Source organism: Macaca fascicularis, chromosome 11 (assembly GCF_037993035.2).
Source record: "Macaca fascicularis isolate 582-1 chromosome 11, T2T-MFA8v1.1".
NCBI lineage: Eukaryota > Metazoa > Chordata > Mammalia > Primates > Cercopithecidae > Macaca > Macaca fascicularis.
In genome coordinates this window covers 57,574,614-57,595,487 of record NC_088385.1, presented here as the reverse complement: position 1 = coordinate 57,595,487, position 20,874 = coordinate 57,574,614, and the positions used below count along the sequence as shown (strand labels likewise).

The 20,874-nt window shown below is 43.7% G+C and overlaps 1 protein-coding gene across 19 annotated transcripts in view; it reads right to left on the bottom strand.

Moving 5' to 3' along the window:
* Positions 1–20,874, bottom strand: part of DIP2B (disco interacting protein 2 homolog B) — a 257,070-nt gene that overhangs the window by 12,976 nt on the left and 223,220 nt on the right. For all 19 annotated transcript variants that reach the window (XM_065525172.2, XM_045365223.3, XM_065525177.2 and 16 more), the window contains 11 exons: positions 17,971–18,080; positions 17,754–17,834; positions 15,393–15,516; positions 13,514–13,635; positions 11,647–11,758; positions 8,719–8,828; positions 7,549–7,679; positions 4,417–4,585; positions 3,419–3,589; positions 1,462–1,523; positions 526–583 (listed from right to left, as the gene is read on the bottom strand). In XM_065525172.2, the coding sequence (XP_065381244.1) occupies positions 526–583; positions 1,462–1,523; positions 3,419–3,589; positions 4,417–4,585; positions 7,549–7,679; positions 8,719–8,828; positions 11,647–11,758; positions 13,514–13,635; positions 15,393–15,516; positions 17,754–17,834; positions 17,971–18,080 (1,250 nt within the window). The remainder of the gene's footprint in view (positions 1–525; positions 584–1,461; positions 1,524–3,418; positions 3,590–4,416; positions 4,586–7,548; positions 7,680–8,718; positions 8,829–11,646; positions 11,759–13,513; positions 13,636–15,392; positions 15,517–17,753; positions 17,835–17,970; positions 18,081–20,874) is intronic.

The window sequence follows — 20,874 nt, the reverse complement described above, 5'->3', positions numbered from 1 at the left end:
TCCAGCCTGGGGCACAGAGCGAGACTCTGTCTCAAAAAAAAAAAAAAAATTAGCTGGACCTGGGGGCAGGTGCCTGTAACCCCAGCTACTTGGAGGCTGAGGCAAGTTCTCCTTGAACCTGGGAGGCAGAGGTTGCAGTGAGCTGAGATCGCGCCACTGCACTTAGCCTGGGTGGCAGAGTGAGACTCCATCTCCAAAAAAAACAAAAACAAAAAAAAAACAGAACGAGCTCTCCTATCCACCTTTCATACAATACAATGAGCACTGCATTTTGCTGGTCTGTCAATATGAATAACGTATCAGTTGGACTTTTAAAAATCGATGGAAATTAAGAGAGTTCAAATTTACTATTCTTGTTATCTATGTACCCATATGAATTTGAAAGTATTAGCTAAGCTGAAATTATCTCCAGATTTCAATTAAGGCTTGCCCTGGACACTAATATATCATATGGCTTCTGGTTTCTTTAAACTGAACCACTTCTCCACACAGCCCACCTTCCCTATGGTCAACAGAACAAATTACCTTTCCAGACTCCGAGAGAAGCAAACTCTGAGGGGCGCCGCGTTCCACAAGACGAACCCTGCAGAAGAACGGTATTTACTGTATATAGGGCTTTTAAGAAGAGAAGTCGCCATATTCCTGCAGCTCAGTGCTGCCTTCCCACGACCTCTAACTTGTCTCTCTTCCTCACACTACAGCAGGGTTTCTCAAACTCAGCACTACTAACATTTTGGCCAGGTAATTTTTTGTTGAAAGGGGCTATTCTGTGCATTGTAGAGTGTTTAGCAACACCTCTGGCCTCTGCCCAGTAGATGTCAGTAGCAAGTCCCCTTTTATGACAACCCAAAATGTTTCCAGACATTGTCAAATCTCCAGTGGGGTGACAAAATCTTCCCAGGTTTCAAACTGCTGCATGAGAGAGATGCTCTACCTATGCGGTCTAGGTCAGTGCTGTGGAGCACTCCAGATCATACACCCAAGGGGGTGGGGCTTGGGAAGAGAGGTCTTGGAGCCCTGGGCCAGTGCTCACCTTGGGACACAGCTGTAATTCCCTTCTGGGCTAAGGAGGCAGGCTTTTACCCATGAGGCTCAGATAAAGTATTGTTTCAAAAACCCTACTCTGACTCATTTATCTGATCTGTCCTATTATTTTTAAACTCTTAGAGGAAAGGGACTATCCATTTTAGTTTAATTTATATCAAATGTCACAAAATACTTTTATATGGGCAATAACTATTATACTTTAATATTAAAGAACAGTGTAGCAACTGAGAGAATTAAAGCTTTCTTATAAATGTAAATCTTATGTATTAATGATAAAAACAAATCCCTTCCCTCTTCCCATTCCCCTCCTGGAAGATATGAACAAAAGGAATGAGGGAAAATGCTGGCTCTGAGGTTCCGAATTTGTTATGGTTAGGAACTAGTAGGAAAGGAGCATTAATAAATCTGTTGTACCTGTCATGTCTTAGTGATTTCAGATCCACATACACAGTAGTCGGATCAGGCCCTGAGGTTCCCTAAAGAAAGACAAATCAATGCATTGTTTAGAATTTCGATAAACTGTATGTCACATTTTCAAACGAAAACAATTTAGCCATATACATGAAAAATCCACACTCTTTTTGCCTCTCCTCCCTTGGAGAGTGGCCTCCTAGGCCCACTGCTCTCACTCTTATCATGGGGACTGTGGCAGCACTGAAACGTTTCCATGCTGAGGAGGGCTTTCATCCCTGGATTCAAAGCAGAGGTGAGACAGGTCGGCAATCCAGGGACTTGCAAAACCAATATTGGCCACGGTGACAGCAAGAGGGCTATTATGATGGGGCTCAAGGTTAAACCATCAAGACCCTTCTGAAAGAAGAAGGTCACAGAAGACCTGAAATAATCCACCCATGTGTGCTATCTTCTTTCACTCACTTTTGTCCATGCCTATATTTGCCTTATCAAAGAAACAGGGTCTCAATCTGCCACCCAGGCTGCTGAAGTGCAGCAGTACAATCACAGCTCACTGCAGCCTCAACTTCCTGGGCTCAAGCAATCCGCCTGCCTCAGACTTCCAGGTAGCTGGGACTAGAGGCATGTACCACCAAGCCCAGCTATTTTTTTTTGCGGGTGGGTGGTGGGGGTAGGGGAGAGATGAGGTCTCAACTATGTTGCCCAGGCTGGTCTCAAACTTCAGGGCTCAAGCAATCCTCCTGCCTTGGCCTCACAAAGTGCTGGGATTATAGGCATGAACACACTTGGCCCTATATTTGCTTTATTAGCTATTAATACATAAAATTAAGTCTCAGTTCTAGTCCCTTTTCTGTTATTTACCTATCAAGAATAACATGACAAAGCTGCCATCTGGATGGAGAAGAGAATACAAGATTATTGTCTGAAAAAAATAAAGAGGCCGGGCGCGGTGGCTCAAGCCTGTAATCCCAGCACTTTGGGAGGCCGAGACGGGCGGATCATGAGGTCAGGAGATCAAGACCATCCTGGCTAACACGGTGAAACCCCGTCTCTACTAAAAAATACAAAAAACTAGCCGGGCGAGGTGGCAGGCGCCTGTAGTCCCAGCTACTCGGGAGGCTGAGGCAGGAGAATGGCGTAAACCCACGAGGTGGAGTTTGCAGTGAGCTGAGAGCTGGCCACTGCACTCCAGCCTGGGCGACAGAGCGAGACTCTGTCTCAAAAAAAAGAAAAAGAAAAAGAAAAAAAAATGGTATAGAATATAGAGACAGAAAAACAGAAGGTCAGACCGGGCATGGTGGCTCATGTCTGTAATCCCAGCACTTTGGGAGGCTGAGGTGGCTGGATCACTTGAGGTCAGGAGTTTGAGACCAGCTTGGCCAACAGGGTGAAACCCTGTCTCTACTAAAAATACAAAAAATAGCCAGGCGTGGTGGTGCACGCCTGTAACCCCAGCTACTCGGGAGGCTGAGGTGAGAGAACCGCTTGAACCCAGAAGGCGGAGGTTGCAGTGAACTGAGATTGCGCCACTGCACTCCAGCCGGGGTGACAGAGCAAGGCTCCATCTCAAATAAAAAAAAAAAAAGAAAAAGGAAAAACAGGTCAGATACAAGTGAAATCCAAATAGGACTCAAATCTTTGTGACTCATCATCATGACCACATGACAGCGACTCAAATAAACACTAACACACGCTCACGGCTAGCACTGTTTCAAGAGCTCCAAGCTGGCAGCTCAGTGATTGTGCAGAGCTGCCTGGAGAAGCACAGTACTGCTACCTTCACTTTACAGGTGAGCAAAATGAGACACAAAGAAATCGAGATTAAAAACCCCAAAGTTCTAAAGCAAGTAAGCGTGGCTGAGGCCCAAGCCCAGGCAGCCTGGCTCCAAAGCCCATGCTCTGGGATACTCCACATTCCTCTCCTGTTTGTGAGCAGACAAGATGTCATGAGGGTCACCTGTAAACATATTGCTACATTGACTCTTGATCCAAAAGTGGTGCTGACGGCCCGCGGGGACAGCCCGATGTCTTTGAAGAGCTTGGAGAAGGACTGCTGGAGTGCAACGCGGGGCCGCTCCTCTGCCACCACCACACAGGTCCGGACGCAGGAGAGGTTGATCCCTCTGGTCTGCAAGACACCATTATGTGGGAATCAAGTCAGTAGGATCATAAAATAACTGAACAGGTAAGGCCACTGTTCTAGCTCCTTGGTCAGGAAAAGCCAAGTAATTGTGTATTCTCACCTCAGGCATACAGAGAAAAGTAGCTTTCAGAAAAGAAGAAACGGCCAAGGCATCCCATTAAAATCACTATCTGCTGGTAAATTCACTCATTCTCTAGTTCCTTCCTCTTTCTTCTAAAAATCTAAGGCTCTTCAGCAGTATTTTTTTATCCCTCCTCGTTTCTGTACCTTAGATGTCCCCATATTTGATGGGACTGAGAGAAAAATTAATCTAGAACTCTGGCAATCTAATCTCTTGTCTCTATGCATTCCAAAAATCAAATTTTTCTATCAAAGAAAATTCAGTATTTTCTGACTTTCTCATATGCCAGTCAGACAGATCATCATTCAACACACACATGAATGAATGAGTTACCCTTATCTTTGGGGATATTCTGAATTCTTAATATTTTGAGGTTTCAAATTCTATTAGGAAAAGTATTGGAAGCCACAGTTCCCTTTTATGTTTATATAAAGTCTTTCCAGTTAGCCTCCCAACCAGTTCCCCCTTCTAGTCCACAAAGTAAGAATCATATTAAACTGTGAAAGAGTGCACTAAATTAGGAAGGTGGAAGAGATAAACTTGCCAAGGTTTGCAATACACCCTTTTTAAACTGAGTGACTTGAAAAAGGCAAGCAAACATGTCTATTAGGCCCTGCTCTAGCTCTGTTATGTCCTGGCTCATTTCTTCAAAACCTTTTGGGACTGCCCACCTGCTGGAGCTGCTTCTTACCTTTAGCACTTCCACTTGGTTGCCAAGTCCTTTGGTGCAGAGCTCCATCACTGAATAGGAGCAGAAAGTGTCCCTTATTTTGTACTGGTTGACCGTGGCGAGCCAGAGGAAAAGGTTGTTCTCTAACTCCATAGGAGGAATTAAGACAGACTGGTGGCCTGAATAGACACTGCAGTGAAATAGACAACAGCTGGAATCATCAGTTCATCCTCGACACCTGATACTTCAGAACCCCACCAATTCCACAGATATTTACCGAGTGTAAAGGACACTGTAGGGACATGAGATGTAAAGCTCTAAGAATCAGTCTTGTTCCTATACAACTCGCAAGAGGAGAGACTATGAAGTAAAGCAGACTGTGGTAGGTTGCTTTAGTCTACATAACATTCTTACAGCTGCCCTCAAGCTAGTTAATATGGTCAAGATGATACTAAATATTCTGGAAAGGTAATTCCTAATAACTAATCTTTAAAACCCCGATGGAGTAGCATTTTTTCCTCTTTTTCTTCAGAAACCTTATGTGTGGACTGGATTTTACTCCTATGGTTTCTTTTAAAGATGTTAATAGCCATTTTATTGATGCTCTGAATATGAGATGTAAATCAAGAACATTGAGATCACAGAATAAACAGCAATTCATTCAAGCTCGATAAGGCAGGGTGGGGGAGTGGTAGTGCTTCACTGAGCTGGTGACACTTGAGCTGGAGCTTGAAGAATGAATATGAATTTGACAGTGACCAGAAGAAGTGGGGACAGTAGTGAGGGTGTTCTAGGCAGAGGAACAACATATACAAAGGCTGATAAGTACAGCATGTTTGAAGCCATCAGAAATATTATTAGTATTCAAGTGGCCGGGCACGGTGGCTTATGCCTGTAATCCCAGTACTCTGGGAGGCCGTGATGGGAGGATTGCTGGAGCCCAGAAGTTGAAGACCAGCCTGGGTAATAAAGCAAAACTCATGCCTCTACAAAAAAGCTTTTTTAACAATTAGCCAGGCGTGGTGGCACACACCTATAGTCCCAGCTACTTGGGAGGCTGAGGTGGGAGGATCACTTGAGCACGAGAGGCTGCAGTGAGCTGTGACTGTGCCACTGCACTTCAGACTGGGCGACAGATTGAGACCCTGTCTCCTAAAAAAAAAAAAAAAATGAGAGAGAGAGAGTATTCAACTGAAATCCTAGCACACAGGGTGCACGGAGGAGTAAGGCCCGAAGGGCTAAGGCCAAACTGTGACAGGGCTTAACCATCATATGAAGGAGTTTATACTTCACCCAGCAGGCAGTCATTGCAACTTTAAGTTGGGGCAACACTGACAATATGGACATATGGAGTAGGGATTGGTGATGCGAGCCACTGAAAGTTGAGACACAGGAGAGGCTGCAATAGTTCAGGTGAGAGGTGATACAGGCTTGAACCCAACAGTGTAGCCCAGGATAAAAAAGAAGGAATGGGGCTGGGCGTGGTGGCTCACACCTGTAATCCCACTACTTTGGGAGGTCAAGGTAGGTGGACTGCCTGAGTCCAGGAGTTTGAGACCAGCCTGGGCAACATGGCAAAATGCTGTCTCTACTAAAAAATTAGCTGGGTGTGGTGGTGTGCACCTGTACTCCCAGCTACTCAGGAGGCTGAGGTGGAAGGATCGCTTGAGCTTGGGAGGTGGAGGTTGCAGTGAGCTGAGATTGCACCACTGCACTCCAGCCTGGGCAACAGAGCAAGACACTGACTCAAAAAAAAATAAAACAGGCCGGGCGCGGTGGCTCAAGCCTGTAATCCCAGCACTTTGGGAGGCCGAGATGGGCGGATCACGAGGTCAGGAGATCGAGACCATCCTGGCTAACACGGTGAAACCCCGTCTCTACTAAAAAATACAAAAAAAACTAGCCGGGCGCAGTGGCGGGCGTCTATAGTCCCAGCTACTCGGGAGGCTGAGGCAGGAGAATGGCGTAAACCCAGGAGGCGGAGCTTGCGGTGAGCTGAGATCTGGCCACTGCACTCCAGCCTGGGCGACAGAGCGAGACTCTGTCTCAAAAAAAAAAAAAAAGAAAAAACAAAACAAAACAAAACAAAAAACAGAAAAAAAAAGAAAGAAAGAAAAGGAAAAAGGACAGAAAGGAAATATGGATCCTTATATCCATATTCAGTCCATCAACAGGAAGAACTATCAACACAATAGTTTTTTTTTTTTTTAGAATAAAAAAAAGGAAGGAACAGGGTTCCTATCATGTCTCTTCTATAGCCACAAAGCTTAAACTCTTGGCTCATACAAAATGGCAGTGATTTTATGCCTAAACCTGTTTACAGATCAGAATCACTAGAAGCTCAGGAATCCTGTATTTCAAAATACTGGTGGTGTGGTCACCACCTCTGGAGATGAAGATTAATAAGTCTTGGGGAGTCCCATTAATTTTTGTTGAAAGACCCCCAAGTGATTCTTATGTACATATAGGTGTAGAACAACCAAGCCAAAGGACATACATTTGATTAGACACAAGACATGAAAATATAGAATCTGAAGATAAGACCCATGTTTCTAGTGTGGACCCCTACATGGATGATCCTACCCTAACAAAGAGAGAACAGGAGGAGAACGTTGAGCTGCCCGCATCTATGAAGCATTCATGATGTACACCAAGGAGATAAAAATGCAGGTCTGAGATGAGGTTCTCTGGGGGAGTGGTGAGAGGAGCTGGGATCTGTATTCCGCAAGGAGCAACTTGGCCAGGGCAAACGTGCTACTTTCCATCCACATGCTGTCATCCCATCCCACTGTGCTCCTTCCTGCCAAGCCTAGGGGGTACATGCTGGCTGTCAAAGCATGACATATTTCACCCGAGAATCATCATTCTACTTGGCTTTGCTTCTAAAGCAAGGATTACATGGTGGAGAAGAGAGCAAGTAACAGGATCACTGCCATTTTGTATGAAGAATAAAATTAACAGAAAATAACAAAGGGAATACAGACAAAACTGTTTTTAAACAAACTTCACAGACACAGTAGATCCATAAATTCTGAAAACACTAGCATTTTACTGAAACTTTACCAAATTAAGGGAGCAAAGGAAAGGATGAGATGGTCATGGCCATAAAGTACACCCCCACACATTCTGTCTCCTTGGCTTTTCCATCCCTACCTGCAGAGACACCAGAGCGCGAAGCCAAGTCCACAGTAAGGGTCAAGGCAGATGGCGATCTGCCGAGAAGAGTACAACTCACACTGGAGCTTGATGGCTCGACACAGAGCGTTCACTGCAGAGTGGGACATCTGCAAAGTATGGAAAATGGAACAGGCTGGAACTGTCATCCCACAGGCAGCAAAACAGCTCTGACGACAGCTTTGAGGAGTTTCAATTCCCTAAACTCCTCAAAACAATGTATAATTTTTAGTGCTTCAAAGCCTAACCTAAGTCTCCATTAAGGGAACATATTTCTGTTCATTAGTAAATTTTTTTTTTTTTTTTTTTTTTTTGAGACGGAGTCTCGCTCTGTCACCCAGGCTGGAGTGCAGTGGCCGGATCTCAGCTCACTGCAAGCTCTGCCTCCCGGGTTTACGCCATTCTCCTGCCTCAGCCTCCCGAGTAGCTGGGACTACAGGCGCCTGCCACCTCGCCCGGCTAATTTTTTTTTTGTATTTTTTAGTAGAGACAGGGTTTCACCGTGTTAGCCAGGATGGTCTTGATCTCCTGACCTCGTGATCCGCCCGTCTCGGCCTCCCAAAGTGCTGGGATTACAGGCTTGAGCCACCGCGCCCGGCTAATTTTTTTTTTTTTTTTAAGACGGAGTTTCGCTCCTGTTGTCCAGGTTGTGGTGCAATGGCACGATCTCAGCTCACCGCAACCTCAGCCTCCCAAGTAGCTGGGATTACAGACATGCACCACCACGCCCGGCTAATTTTCTATTTTTAGTAGAGAAGGGGTTTTCCATGTTGTTCAGGCTGGTCTCGAACTCCAGACTTCAGGTGATCTGCCTGCCTTGGCCTCCGAAGGAGCTGGGGTAACAGGCGTGAGCCACCGCGCCCAATCAAATACTGAATTTTATGATATCTAAATATCAGATTTCATACATATTTTAACAAACTATTATCTTTCAGCTTCAATGCTAGGTTCAGACACTTAATACAAATTCCTTGCGATAACTCATTCCAGAGGAGCCAATGCCTTTATTTAAATAGAGCAGCGACCCTTGATCCTCACTCTGCCTACCGGTCTCTGGTACAACCACTTAGCCTCTGCGTCTAAAGTTTCTGGGGCAGTGGTCATCTCTATTTTTTGGCAGACGTGGCATTTTTCCAGCATGCAGCTTACCTTCACTCCTGTAAGCATGCCAGTTGTGGAGACACTAAAATCAAGATATGCCAACATCTCAGGAGTGGGTGGTTTATACAGCTGAGGTAACCGTTTCCTGGGTAAATCATCTGCCATGAAAAGAAAAAAACCTGATGTCAATCCAACATGCGGGAACATGAAAATCATTGCTCTTCAACTGGTTTTCTGTGGCTTTGCTATGGCCAAATTTAGCTTTGGGGATTTGCTAAAGCTTAGGCTTCTCCTATTTAACCAAGTAGCTCACATATGTCATTCTTAGAGGTAGGCTGGGGTTGAGGACAACACTGGACAACCCAGGCAAGCAAATCTACATCAGGTAAATGTATCTGCTAGCAGCTTAGTAAGGGGAAACAGAACACAGTAGGAAGCAGACTGCTGTTCAAATGCCAGCTCTAGCATCAGCTACGTGACCCTGGAGTTATTTCACCTCTTTGTGGCTGTTCTCTTCTTCTCTAAAACGAATCTCTAAAATAATACCTACCCTCATAGAACTGTTGGGAAGTTAATTCACATAAAGCACTTTTAAAGCAACCTACTGAAGAAATGCTTAAAAAGCATTAGCTGTTATGCTGGTTTCAAGTTAAAGTTCATTATTTACACTTTAGTATGTGTTATATTAATCGTGTATGGATTTAAAAGTTGGGAAGTATTTCTCTAAGTTAACTTAGCAGATTTTTTTTTCTAAAGACAGAGTCTTGCTCTATTGCCCAGGTGGGAATATAGTAGCTTGATCTCGGGTCACTACAACCTCCATCTGCTGGGCTCAAATGATCCTCCCACCTCAGCCTCCTGAATAGCTGGGACTACAGGTCTATGCCACCATGCCTAGCTAAATTTAAAAAAAATTTTTTTTTTCTAGCGGTGAGGTCTCACTATATTGTCCAGGCTAGTCTCCAACTCCTGAGCTCAAGTGATCCTCCTGCCTCAGCCTCCCAAAGTGCTGGCATTACAAGCATGAGCCATGGCGCCTGGTTAAGCTGGCAGAATTTTAAGAATAGTAATCTATCTCGGTGCAGTGACTCAGGCCTATAGTCCCAGCTACTTGGGAGGCTGAGGCAGGAGGACTGTGTGAACCCAGGAGTTTGAGACCAACCTGGGCAACATATCAAGATCATGTCTCTTTAAAAAAAAAAAAAAAAAAAAAAAAAAAATGGTGGCTAGGCACAGCGGCTCACACTTGTAATCCTAGCACTTTGGGAGGCCGAGGCAGGTGGATCACTTTGAGGACTGGGGTTCGAGACCAGCCTGGCCAACATGGCGACCCCTGTCTCTACTAAAAATACAAAAATTAGCCAGGCATGGTGGTTCATACCTGTAATCCCAGCTATTCGGGAGGCTGAGGCAGGAGAATCCCTTGAACCTGGGAGGTGGAGGTTGCAGTGAGCCGAGATCGCGGCCCTGCATTCCAGCCTGGGTGACAGAGTGAGGGCTCTGTCTCCAAAAGAGAATGGTAGCCAAGAACTAGTAATTCGCTGCTTTCACTCATTTATGATACCTCCTCTACTTCCCCCCGTGTGCTTTATAAGTATGCTAAAACTAGGGATGTCAAAGATGTCCTTTGGCTCCAGCCATACCTCTTCAATGGCTCCTTTGGCTTTCTGGATCAAGAAGGACGTCTAACTGTGAGTTTTAAATCACCAAATCATGGGGCACCCATTTCTGGTCAAATGAAAGACTATCACCTTTGACCTCCCTTTATGCAGGGAAGGGTCACTCATATGACCACTCAAGTGCCTAAAGAAACCTTCCTGTTGTGATTCAGCCCATTAACCATAGATCTACCAGCATCATTAACACCAACACAATCCATTTGTGATACATATATATACACCTGTGCTTCTATCCTTCAGTAATAAATATTTAAAAAACCCAGTTCGGCATCTGGTACACAACAACCACAAATACATGTCATTCCTGCATTTGAATCCAGTTTTTTTTTTTAAAAAAAAAGGGTAGGGAGGACATTAATGGTTAAGAGGCTGGGAATGGAGCCAAACTGGCTGGATTTGAATTTCAGTTCTGCTGCTTATTTAACTTCCCTCAGTTTTCTAATCTGCAAAATGAGGATAAAAATAACAACTTATAGGGTAAGGATAAAAGCATATAACACATTAAATGACTGACATAACGGCTCAATGAAGGTTAGATGTTATCATTATGATTACATGCTAGGAGCTCTGCATTACATCATTTAATCTTTACAACTCCCACTTTATAGACAGGTTAGTAAGGATACTCAGAGAGTAGCAGATATACAGGACTTAAACCTTACCTGCCTGACTCCAAAACCCACATTCTTCCTATACCACAGCTTTTTCAGCTATTCCCTTATCTTACCCCCTTCTTTAATATGAATACTATCTAAAAATTTTGCACTTTATGGCTTTCAAAGTATAGTATTTTCATATTACACTGCATTTTATCTTCTCAATAAATATACAGGTCAGGCAGGGGTAGGCAGTAGCTTAGGAAAGGGTAATTTCAGTCAAGATTACACAGGCAGTAGGTAATGAAGCTTGAGCCAGAACCCAAATCACCTGACTCCCAGTCCAGTATTATTTCAACAATATCACATCTCGAACAAAAGGATCAGATTGTCTCAATATTTTACTTGGCCCTACATATACATAGTTACATGTAGCATAAAAACCTAACCACCTTTTGATGATGCCAAGAGTATCAGCAAAACACTTTTGTTTGGAGAGCTCTTAGCAGACTGTGATCTTGCCCTTTGCATCTGCTGTCAGTGTTTAGTCCTGCACAAGCTTACTGATGCTAGGTTTTGCCTCTGTCTTAGCAGGCAGAAGACATAAAGGCAGGGTAAACAAGTCTGGCATGAGAAGAGACGAGATCTCAGGTATTGTGAGCTCTCATTCCCTCCACCCTCAGGAGAAGTCTCCCTTTCACCTGTGTCAATGATGGTTGGCCAGGTTTTCACATCCACTGCTGCTGCTGCCTCTCGGGACCTCAGTAGCCGCATTAGGGTCTGACCAGTGAGAATACAGGCTGCTTTGCTGACCTAGAAAACAAATGGACAACAATAAGCATCAGGAGGTTCAGCCCCAACACGGCACCACAGGCCCTGGCTGCTGCTAAAAGCCACTCATGTACTACACTGGATAGGACAGTTTTAAAGAACACATGTGGGACAGATGAGGTCAGTTTACTCCCTTGCATGTTTCCTTCTGGAAATGTGTGACATTTAACTCTCTCAGGATGATGGACCTGTTCACAATACACTGTATTGTTTATAACAGTGATTCTCAAAATATTTCATAATTATAATCTCAGTATGGATCCCACAATCCCATGATTTCATTAAGACCACAATTAAATAAAGATGTGGATTTTGGGCCGGGCGCGGTGGCTCAAGCCTGTAATCCCAGCACTTTGGGAGGCCGAGACGGGCAGATCACAAGGTCAGGAGATCGAGACCATCCTGGCTAACACGGTGAAACCCCGTCTCTACTAAAAAAATACAAAAAACTAGCTGGGCGAGGTGGCGGACGCCTGTAGTCCCAGCTACTCGGGAGGCTGAGGCAGGAGAATGGCGTGAACCCGGGAGGTGGAGCTTGCAGTGAGCTGAGATCCGGCCACTGCACTCCAGCTTGGGTGACAGAGCGAGACTCCGTCTCAAAAAAAAAAAAAAAAAAGATGTGGATTTTGTAGTGCTCAGGAAATGAGAAGAATCAGATAACCATGTTTGAAGGAAACTGCCCCAGTCTCTAGTGAATAACGAGACTTACTACACCTAGACCATACGCTGAACCTAAGGAACCCCGATGCTGATATAAGCTCTCACAGAAACTAGGTTCTCTTGCCCAGCTATACACAGAAATGCAAAGTGACCTACTTTGCCCACGAACTGCATCAACAGCAACTCCCCTCCCTGCTTTTCTGGCCCACTTTGTAGAATATAACAAGGGCATTTTGCTGAATTACACTTTGTAATAAAATCATCTATGGTGATCATGGCTTTTATACCGTGGGCTCCTTTTTTGCTGACAGAGCAGCAGTTCTCAGAGAAGCAAATGCTACATGAACTGGAATTTTGTAATCTATCAGCACTGGCCAAGGCTTCCCCTTGCTGTAAACACTAGGATCTGATGCAATACACACTTACCTTATTTTCTTTAACTCTCATATCCTATAAAGACTTCTATCATCTCCAGAGTAAGGTCTGGACACCTTTTAATGCTAAACCAAGTAAATTCACAAAAGTAACTAAAATAGAAGTGACCTGACACCACGGTTAATTCAGTTTGGCATTTAAAATCACCCAGATAATTTAGCAGGAAAAATATCAGACATCACATTTTAGACAGAAGGGGAGGGGGAAACTTTTTTTTTTTTTTGAGACAGGGTCTGCTCAGGCTGGAGTGCGGTGGTGTAATCTCAGCTCACGTCTAACCTCCACCTCCCAGACTCAAGGGATCCTCCTGCCTCAGCCTCCTGAGTAGCTGCGACTACAGGCATGTGCCACAATGCCTGGCTACTTTTTGTGTTTTTGTTGGAGAAATACTAACAGCTGCTTCACCTCCTTAATGTTCATGATAACTGCATACAATTCTGCATCTCACCAATAACCACTTTCCCCCAGTTCCTTCGCTGAATAATGATGGTTGTTTTGGCTTGACTAACAAAAAGGAGGTAGTTTCCAAGAGACAAATTTGAATTCCTGACTTAACAAAATTGGAAAATTAGTAAGGATCCTTAGCTGTCTGAATCTGGATTTTAGGAGATGAGGACAAGGCAAGATACAGCTGGTACTTACATCAACAATCATTCGGACAGTGGGCAGCGTGGCCGTGAGGTTCTGAGCATGTGGAGGTCTGACCGTCACAGGTATACAGCCCGCATACAGGCAGCCATAGAAGGCAGCGATTAACTCAATGCCTGCAAGACAAAAGACCCTGTCAGGAGAGGCACTGAACTGCCTAAGAGCACTGAGAAACTAAAAGGCAAATTTTCCAAAACGGTTAAATCATGTGCAAGACAGGTTCTGTAGACCATAATTTAACAGACTCTAGCAGAAGATATTGAAAGTGAAAGAAGGAAGCATATAAAACTTTAGAAAATATAGAGAAAACAATTAACAAAAAAGGAAGGAAATCAGAAGTAAACTCCTGAAATATTTGTGAAGAAGGTATATTGATATTATTACTTTATATTACTCAGGAGAAGTAACTGGAGAAACCAGGAATGGTTAATTAGGAAAATAAAAGAATGGAGAAAGGAGAGGTAAGGAAGCCCTGAGCTTTTTAAAAATATTTAGAAGGCTGCTCTAAAAAGAACAATCAGACTTCTTAGATGTTGTTGAAGGGGTGTGAGTTTTAGGGAGCAAAGTATGACTCAGTCTGAGGACGACTTTGGGCAGAGGCCTCCTTAGGAAGAGCTCAGGTCCTTCCCCGTGGCCTCTCGCCAACTGACAGGTGCAAGGCCATCTCTTGGGCATACAATAGCGGGGACTGCTCTATCACGTGATCTTCTATGAAATCTCAGTATCTCGGTAAATAAGGCAGCGCATAAGAATCACAGAATGAGCCAGGCCTTGTGGCGCACACCTATAATCCCAGCACTTTGGAAGGTTGGGGCAGGTGGATCACCTGAGGTCAGGAGTTTGAGACGAGCCTGGCCAACATGCTGAAACCCCATCTCTACTAAAAATACAAAAATTAGCTGGGCATGGTGGCGGGTGCCTGTAATCCCAGCTACCCAGGAGGTTGAGGCAGGAGAATCACTGGAACCAGGGAGGCAGAGGTTGCAGTGGGCTGGGATCATGCCACTGCACTCCAGCCTGAGTGGCAGAGCGAGACTCCGTCTTAAAAATAAAATAAACAAAAAAATCACAGAACAATATGAAGTGTGGGGGGATAATAGGCCAAAAAAAGCTGGATGTATGAGTGAATTAGGTGACAGAAATAACGAAGGGAAGACTCAAATATTTCACCCAGAATTTTGAATCTTTATGCCAAATAATTCTGAACCCCTCTTACTATGAAGACAAGGTTGTTGAATTAAATCAGAACATGAAAGTAGCAATAACAAAAGAAGACTAAATCATAATATGAAAACTCACATCCCTTCAACAACATCTAAGAAGTCTGATTGCTCTTTATAGAGCAGCCTTCTAAATATTTTTTAAAAGCTCAGGGCTTGCTCACCTCTCCTATCTCCATTCTTTTATTTTCCTAGTTAACCATTCCCGGTTTCTGCAGTTATTCCTCCTGAGTAACATCAATCATAATATGAAAAATGTTCACAGAATTCACGCACAACATTTCTTTGGGGACTGGGTGAAATTGCCCCATTCCTGAACATTCACAGAAACAAAGCATCTGTTTTGAGAGTTTCCAAAAGCCAAGCAGCTGAAGACTTCATTCATTCATTATTTACTGAGTGACTTTTATGTGCCAGGCACTAATAGAAACATAAGGGTGCAAAAACAGACATAGTCCCAGGAGAGCCACTGTACTGCACAACGTGGGGGGTGAGGCTTGGTTCCCACTTCAGCCTGTGTGCATGGTCTTCTAAGTGTTGGGAAGTACACTGCCTGCAAGTCACAGAGAGTGGCCCTGAGTGCCTATCCTCTTATAATTTGTAGTCAGTCTAGTATTGGAGCTTAAAGTCTAGTCTACCAATCCAATGCTTACCAGGTGGATAGAGCAACACCACATTATCTCCTGCATTTAGATGTCCCTTATCACCAAGAACGGCCGCAATCCTCTCTGCTCGTTTATGAAGCTGAAGGCAGCTGGCTGTGCATACAGCGGTTCCCTTTAAACAACAGAAAGGATAAGCGGGTCAAAGCTCAGAAAGCAAATAAACTATAATAAGCACAGCCAGTTCAACACCATACCTGAAAAAGGCTTGTGCCTTTGTAGATTATCCTTAGCAAATTATCAATTCTAGTGAAAATTCCCCTAAAATCAAAGACGTGTGGAGCTGGACAGGGTGGCTCACACCTGTAACCCTAGCACTTTGGGAGGATGAGGTGGGGGCACTGCTTGAGCCCAGGAGTTCAAGACAAGCCTTGGCAACATAGCAAGATCTCCTCTCCACTGAAAATACAAAAAAAATCAGTCAGGTATGGTGGTGGCACGTGCCTGTAGTCCCAGCTACTCAAGAGGCAGAAGTGGGAGGATCACTTGAGCCAATGCCTGGGCGACAAAGCGAGATTCTGTCTCCAAAAACAAACAAACAAACAAACAGATAGACAGACATGTATGGGATCCTTTTTTTTCTTTTTTTTGTTCTGACATGGTCTTGCTGTTGCCCAAGCTGCAGTGCAGTTATGTAATCACAGCTTACTGCAGCTTGCAGCCTCCAACTCCAGGTTCAAGACATCCTCCTGCCTCATCCTTCCAAGAAGCTGGGATTATAGGCATGAGCCACCATGCCTGGCTGACATTTTTAAAAGAAATATGAGAACCTTAATGAATCCATGGGCTTGAAAAGAAGCTCACTTCATGTACAGGTAGAGCAAGAAACTTCCCAAATTTTCTGTCATAAAAGTAATGGTTCTTAAGATTTTTAATGATTTTTCAATAAGATGCACAGTATATTCTTCTCATTAAGTTCTACTATTGTATACATTCCTCAAAAAAAATAAAAATAAAAATCAGATTCCAGGGGAATGGGGGAGATGGGTATACTTTGGATAAGTCCCCTAAGAGCTCCAATAGGCACTTCCAGTCTTCCCCCTGCTGAGGAGAAATACTGCTATCCACATGGTCACAGACTTTGAGCCTGTGACTCAGCCATCAACACAAAAACTCAGCTGACTCCCACAGAATGCATAATTTTAAAATACAATATATAGGCCGGGCGTGGTGGCTCACACCTATAATCCTAGCACTTTGGGAGGCCGAGGAAGGTGGATCCTGAGGTCAGGAGTTCGAGACCAGCCTGACCAACATGTGAAACCCCGTCTGTATCAAAAATATAAAAATCAGCTGGGCCTGGTGGTGGGCGCCTGTAATCCCAGCTACTCGGGAGGCTGAGGCAGAAGAATCGCTTCAACCGGGGAGGCGGAGGCTGCAGTGAGCTGAGATCATGCCACTGCACTCCAGCCCAGGCGACAGAGCAAGACTCCATCTCAAAAAATATGTGTGTATTTTTTCTTTTTATATATATTTATATATCATAATATATATTATATATTATATATAATATATAAATATATATATACTTTTTCTCTTTTTATTTTTGAGACAGGGTCTTGCTCTGTCGCCTGGGCTGGAGTGCAGTGGCACAATCTCGGCTCACTGCAACCTCTGCCTCCCGGGTTCGGGCGATTCTTCTGCCTCAGCCTCCCGAGTAGCTGGGATTACAGGCGCCCACCACCAGGCCCAGCTGATTTTTATATTTTTGGTAGAGACGGGGTTTCACATATTGGTCAGGCTGGTCTCGAACTCCTGACCTCATGTGATCCACCCGCCTTGGCCTCCCAAAGCTTTGTGATTACAGGTGTGGGCCACCGTGCCCAGTCCTAAAATACAATATTATAACGAACCATCTGTCAGAAACCAGTAGTTAAATGTGCTCTTTAAGTAAATTTCAATTTGCTTTTTATCTGTTAGCAATAAATCATTTAATTATGTACCAGAAATAACTTAGGTTTTTAAAATGCTGGTCTGAGGTCATTTTCTTCCTGGCAGAAATCAAAGAATTAGAAGTCCAACTGGGTAAAAAAACTGTATGACATAACACATTTTGAACATCTGTGTATCTATGTAATTGCATTGTTGGCTCCATTTCTCCTATCATAATTGAATAAAGAAGACGTGCTTGTACCATAAGAAAAGAAAGTATTACATAGCACTCCAGGAGGTCTCATTCCAATCCTAAAGTGATTGCACAGTTTACCCTCATATGTCAAAGCAAGGAGAAAGCCATTAACTCCTTCTTCAGAGATGGCAACACAAATTTTCTGATGAAAGAAAGCGATCAAGAGTGCTTAAGATAGTCCTATAGTCGTCAGCTGATTAGATATACCATTGAATTTTTAATACCTTGGCATTTAACAGCATGAAGAGTACATGGTCAGGAGTCGCCTGGGCTCGCCACTGTAGGATCTCTGCCAGAAACTGGTGCTGAAGTCATAAACCAGAAAAAGGACTCAGGGTCAGCAACTTATAACAAGTCACATAATGTATCCCTCAGCTGCTACCTGCAGTACAAGTTCTGTCCTTGATTTCAGTAAGAAGGCAACATTTCAGGAACACTTACCTTCCTCACCAAATCATTCTCTTCTATTTGTCCCAGATCCCTTCCAGCAGCTTGTGCTATACGTTTTCCAGCAACCAGATTCCCAACCATCACGGAAGCAGGGCCTACACCTGTAAATAAATGCAAAACCCAACTCACTGGAGATGGCAATTCCAACTAAGTATCCAGAGCATTTCCAGACTGACCAAAACTGGTTCAAATATTCATCCAACAATACTGACTGAACATTCTTCTAGGCACTGGGAACCCAGGAGCAAATAGGGCAAGGAGCCTGCACTCTGGAGAAGGGTAACCAAGAAATACATACACAAATAAATAAACACAAATAGTGCAAAGTACTGGAAACAAACAAACAAACAGGAGGAACACAGGAGGGATAGGGACTGGGGTGGAGGGAAGCAGGCAGCTATTATAGTTTGGGGTATACAGAAAGTTTTCACACTGAGGAGGTGACAGCTGGTTGCACAAGCTCCTACTAATATTTTAATCTTCTCCAATCATAATAGAACCCTAAAAGAGGGCTTAACAATAAAGAATATCTGGCTTGGAAAGAAATTTGTCATCTACGAGGCCTGAGGGAGTTTATCTAGAATATTAAATTTGTTCAATTAAAAGTGAATAATAGCTGGGAATGGTGGCTTACACCTGTAATCACAGCACTTTGGGAGGCTCAGGCGGACAGATCACTTGAGCCCAGGAGTTTGAGACCAGCCTGGGCAACATGGCAAAACCCTGTCTCTACAAATACAAAAAGATTAGCCTGGTATGGAGGCAGACATCTTAAGTCCAGGCTACTCGGGAGGCTGAGGTGGGAGGATCGTTTGTGCCAGAGTTCAAAGCCGCAGTGAGCTGAGATTGTGCAACTGTACTCCAGCCTGGGCAACAGTGTTAAGACCCTGTCTCAAAAAAAGCAAAAACAAAAACAAAAAAAACTCAGGGGAAAAAATGTCAGCAATGCCAGGCATGGTGGCTTGCTCCTGTAATCCTACCAATTTGGGAGGCAGAGACGGCAGACCATGTGAGGCCAGGAATTTGAGACTATCCTGGCCAACATGGCAAAACCCCATCTCTACTAAAAATACAAAAATTAGCTGGACGTGGTAGCTCACACCTGTAATCCCAGGTACTCAGGTGGTTGGATCCTGGATGGCAGAGGTTGCAGTGAGCCGGATCACGCCACTGCACTCCAGCCTAGGCAACAGAGCGAACTCTATCTCAAAAAAAAAAAAAAAAAAGGCAGCAATTGGTAAATCTAGGGTAGGTTACATGGGTGCTCCTCACCGTACTATTCTTCTAACTTTTCCATAGGTTCGACACTTCAAAATAAACAGGGGAGCCCACTTCCTCTCTAGAAAAAAGTGCTAGGCACTGTCCCCCTCTCTTCATGGTCACCGCCTTATGGAACTAAGAAGATGGCAAAAAGATGATTAAAAAAAGCTTATTGCCAGCTAGGTTTTAAATAAGGCTGATGCTATACTGGATTAATATTTAAAATGTTTTATTTGACCGGGCGCGGTGGCTCATGCCTATAATCCCAGCACTTTGGGAGGCCAAGGCGGGCGGATCACGAGGTCAGGAGATCGAGACCATCCTGGCTAACACAGTGAAACCCTGTCTCTACTAAAAATACAAAAAAAAAAATTAGCCAGGCGTGGTGGCGGGCACCTATAGTCCCAGCTACTCGGGAGGCTAAGGCAGGAGAATGGCATGAACCCAGGAGGCAGAAGTTGCAGTGAGCCAAGATGGCGCCACTGCACTCCAGCCTGGACGACAGAGCGAGACTCCATCTCAAAAAAAAAAAAACAACCTTTTATTCTATCAAAATCTGCTGATCCTGAATATACTGAAACAAATGAAAGAAAAATCACTTAAATCATATAATCAATTTTCAAAGGGTAAATATTTGGGGAAGCTGGGTAAAGGATGTAAGGAAAATCTTTGCACCATGTGGCAACTTTTGTGTGTGAAATTATTTCAAAATGGAAAGTTTAAAAAATTTAAAAATAAAACAAAAAACTCAAAAAAGATAAAGTATTCCAATTGGTGACCAGTTTTAGTCTACAAAGTCTCTACTACAATTTTAAGTAAATACGCAATATTACTCCCTAAGAAACTTCATGACAAATTATAGATATATCATGTTGGAGATAGCCTTTTAATACAGGCAGGGACTCAGAGTGTATTTCTGTAAACTGTGCAATCCAGGATTCACATTATAAAATTAATAAAGGCATGACATTTTAAAAAGTGAATTTTGCAGTAGTTTAAAACAATAAAACAAACTCAGCAGCAGTTCCTTGATGTTATTCTGTGTGCATTTCGTGAGTCTATGGGTCTATGGGTCACAGAGAACGAAAGATACTGAAAGCAGTAACTCCAGGAAGCTAATTGCAGACGCTGCTGTCCTGGTAAATATGCCTTCTGATTTTCCCATAAAATTCTGTAAACATCTTATGCCAAAAACTGCTAGTTATCAATTCCAGTATCTATTCTATTCTTCTTCCTTAATAACAGAACCCCCAGTTTTTAGCTGGACACACAGCTGGAATAAAGACTATATTCTTTAGTGTGGGAGGATAATATGTTAGAGGAAGTAACATGTGCAATTTCTAGAAAACATGTTAAAGGGAAGAGTATCCTTTCTTTATCTTTTCCTCCTATCTGCTGGCTGGGATGTAGAGGTTGAGGAGCCTAATGAGCCCTGGGGCAGTTGCTAATGATGGCTGTGGCAGATTATTTTATTTTCTCACAATCTTCCTTTCTTTCCTGTCCTAGTTATGTCTGGATGGGAGAAGTATACTTCTTGTTTAGGACAATGAAATGTTAGGACATGTGACACAAACAGAAGCTTTAAATATGCTCGTGTGGCTTGGCTTGATTTCTTGCTTCTGCCATCTGCCTTAA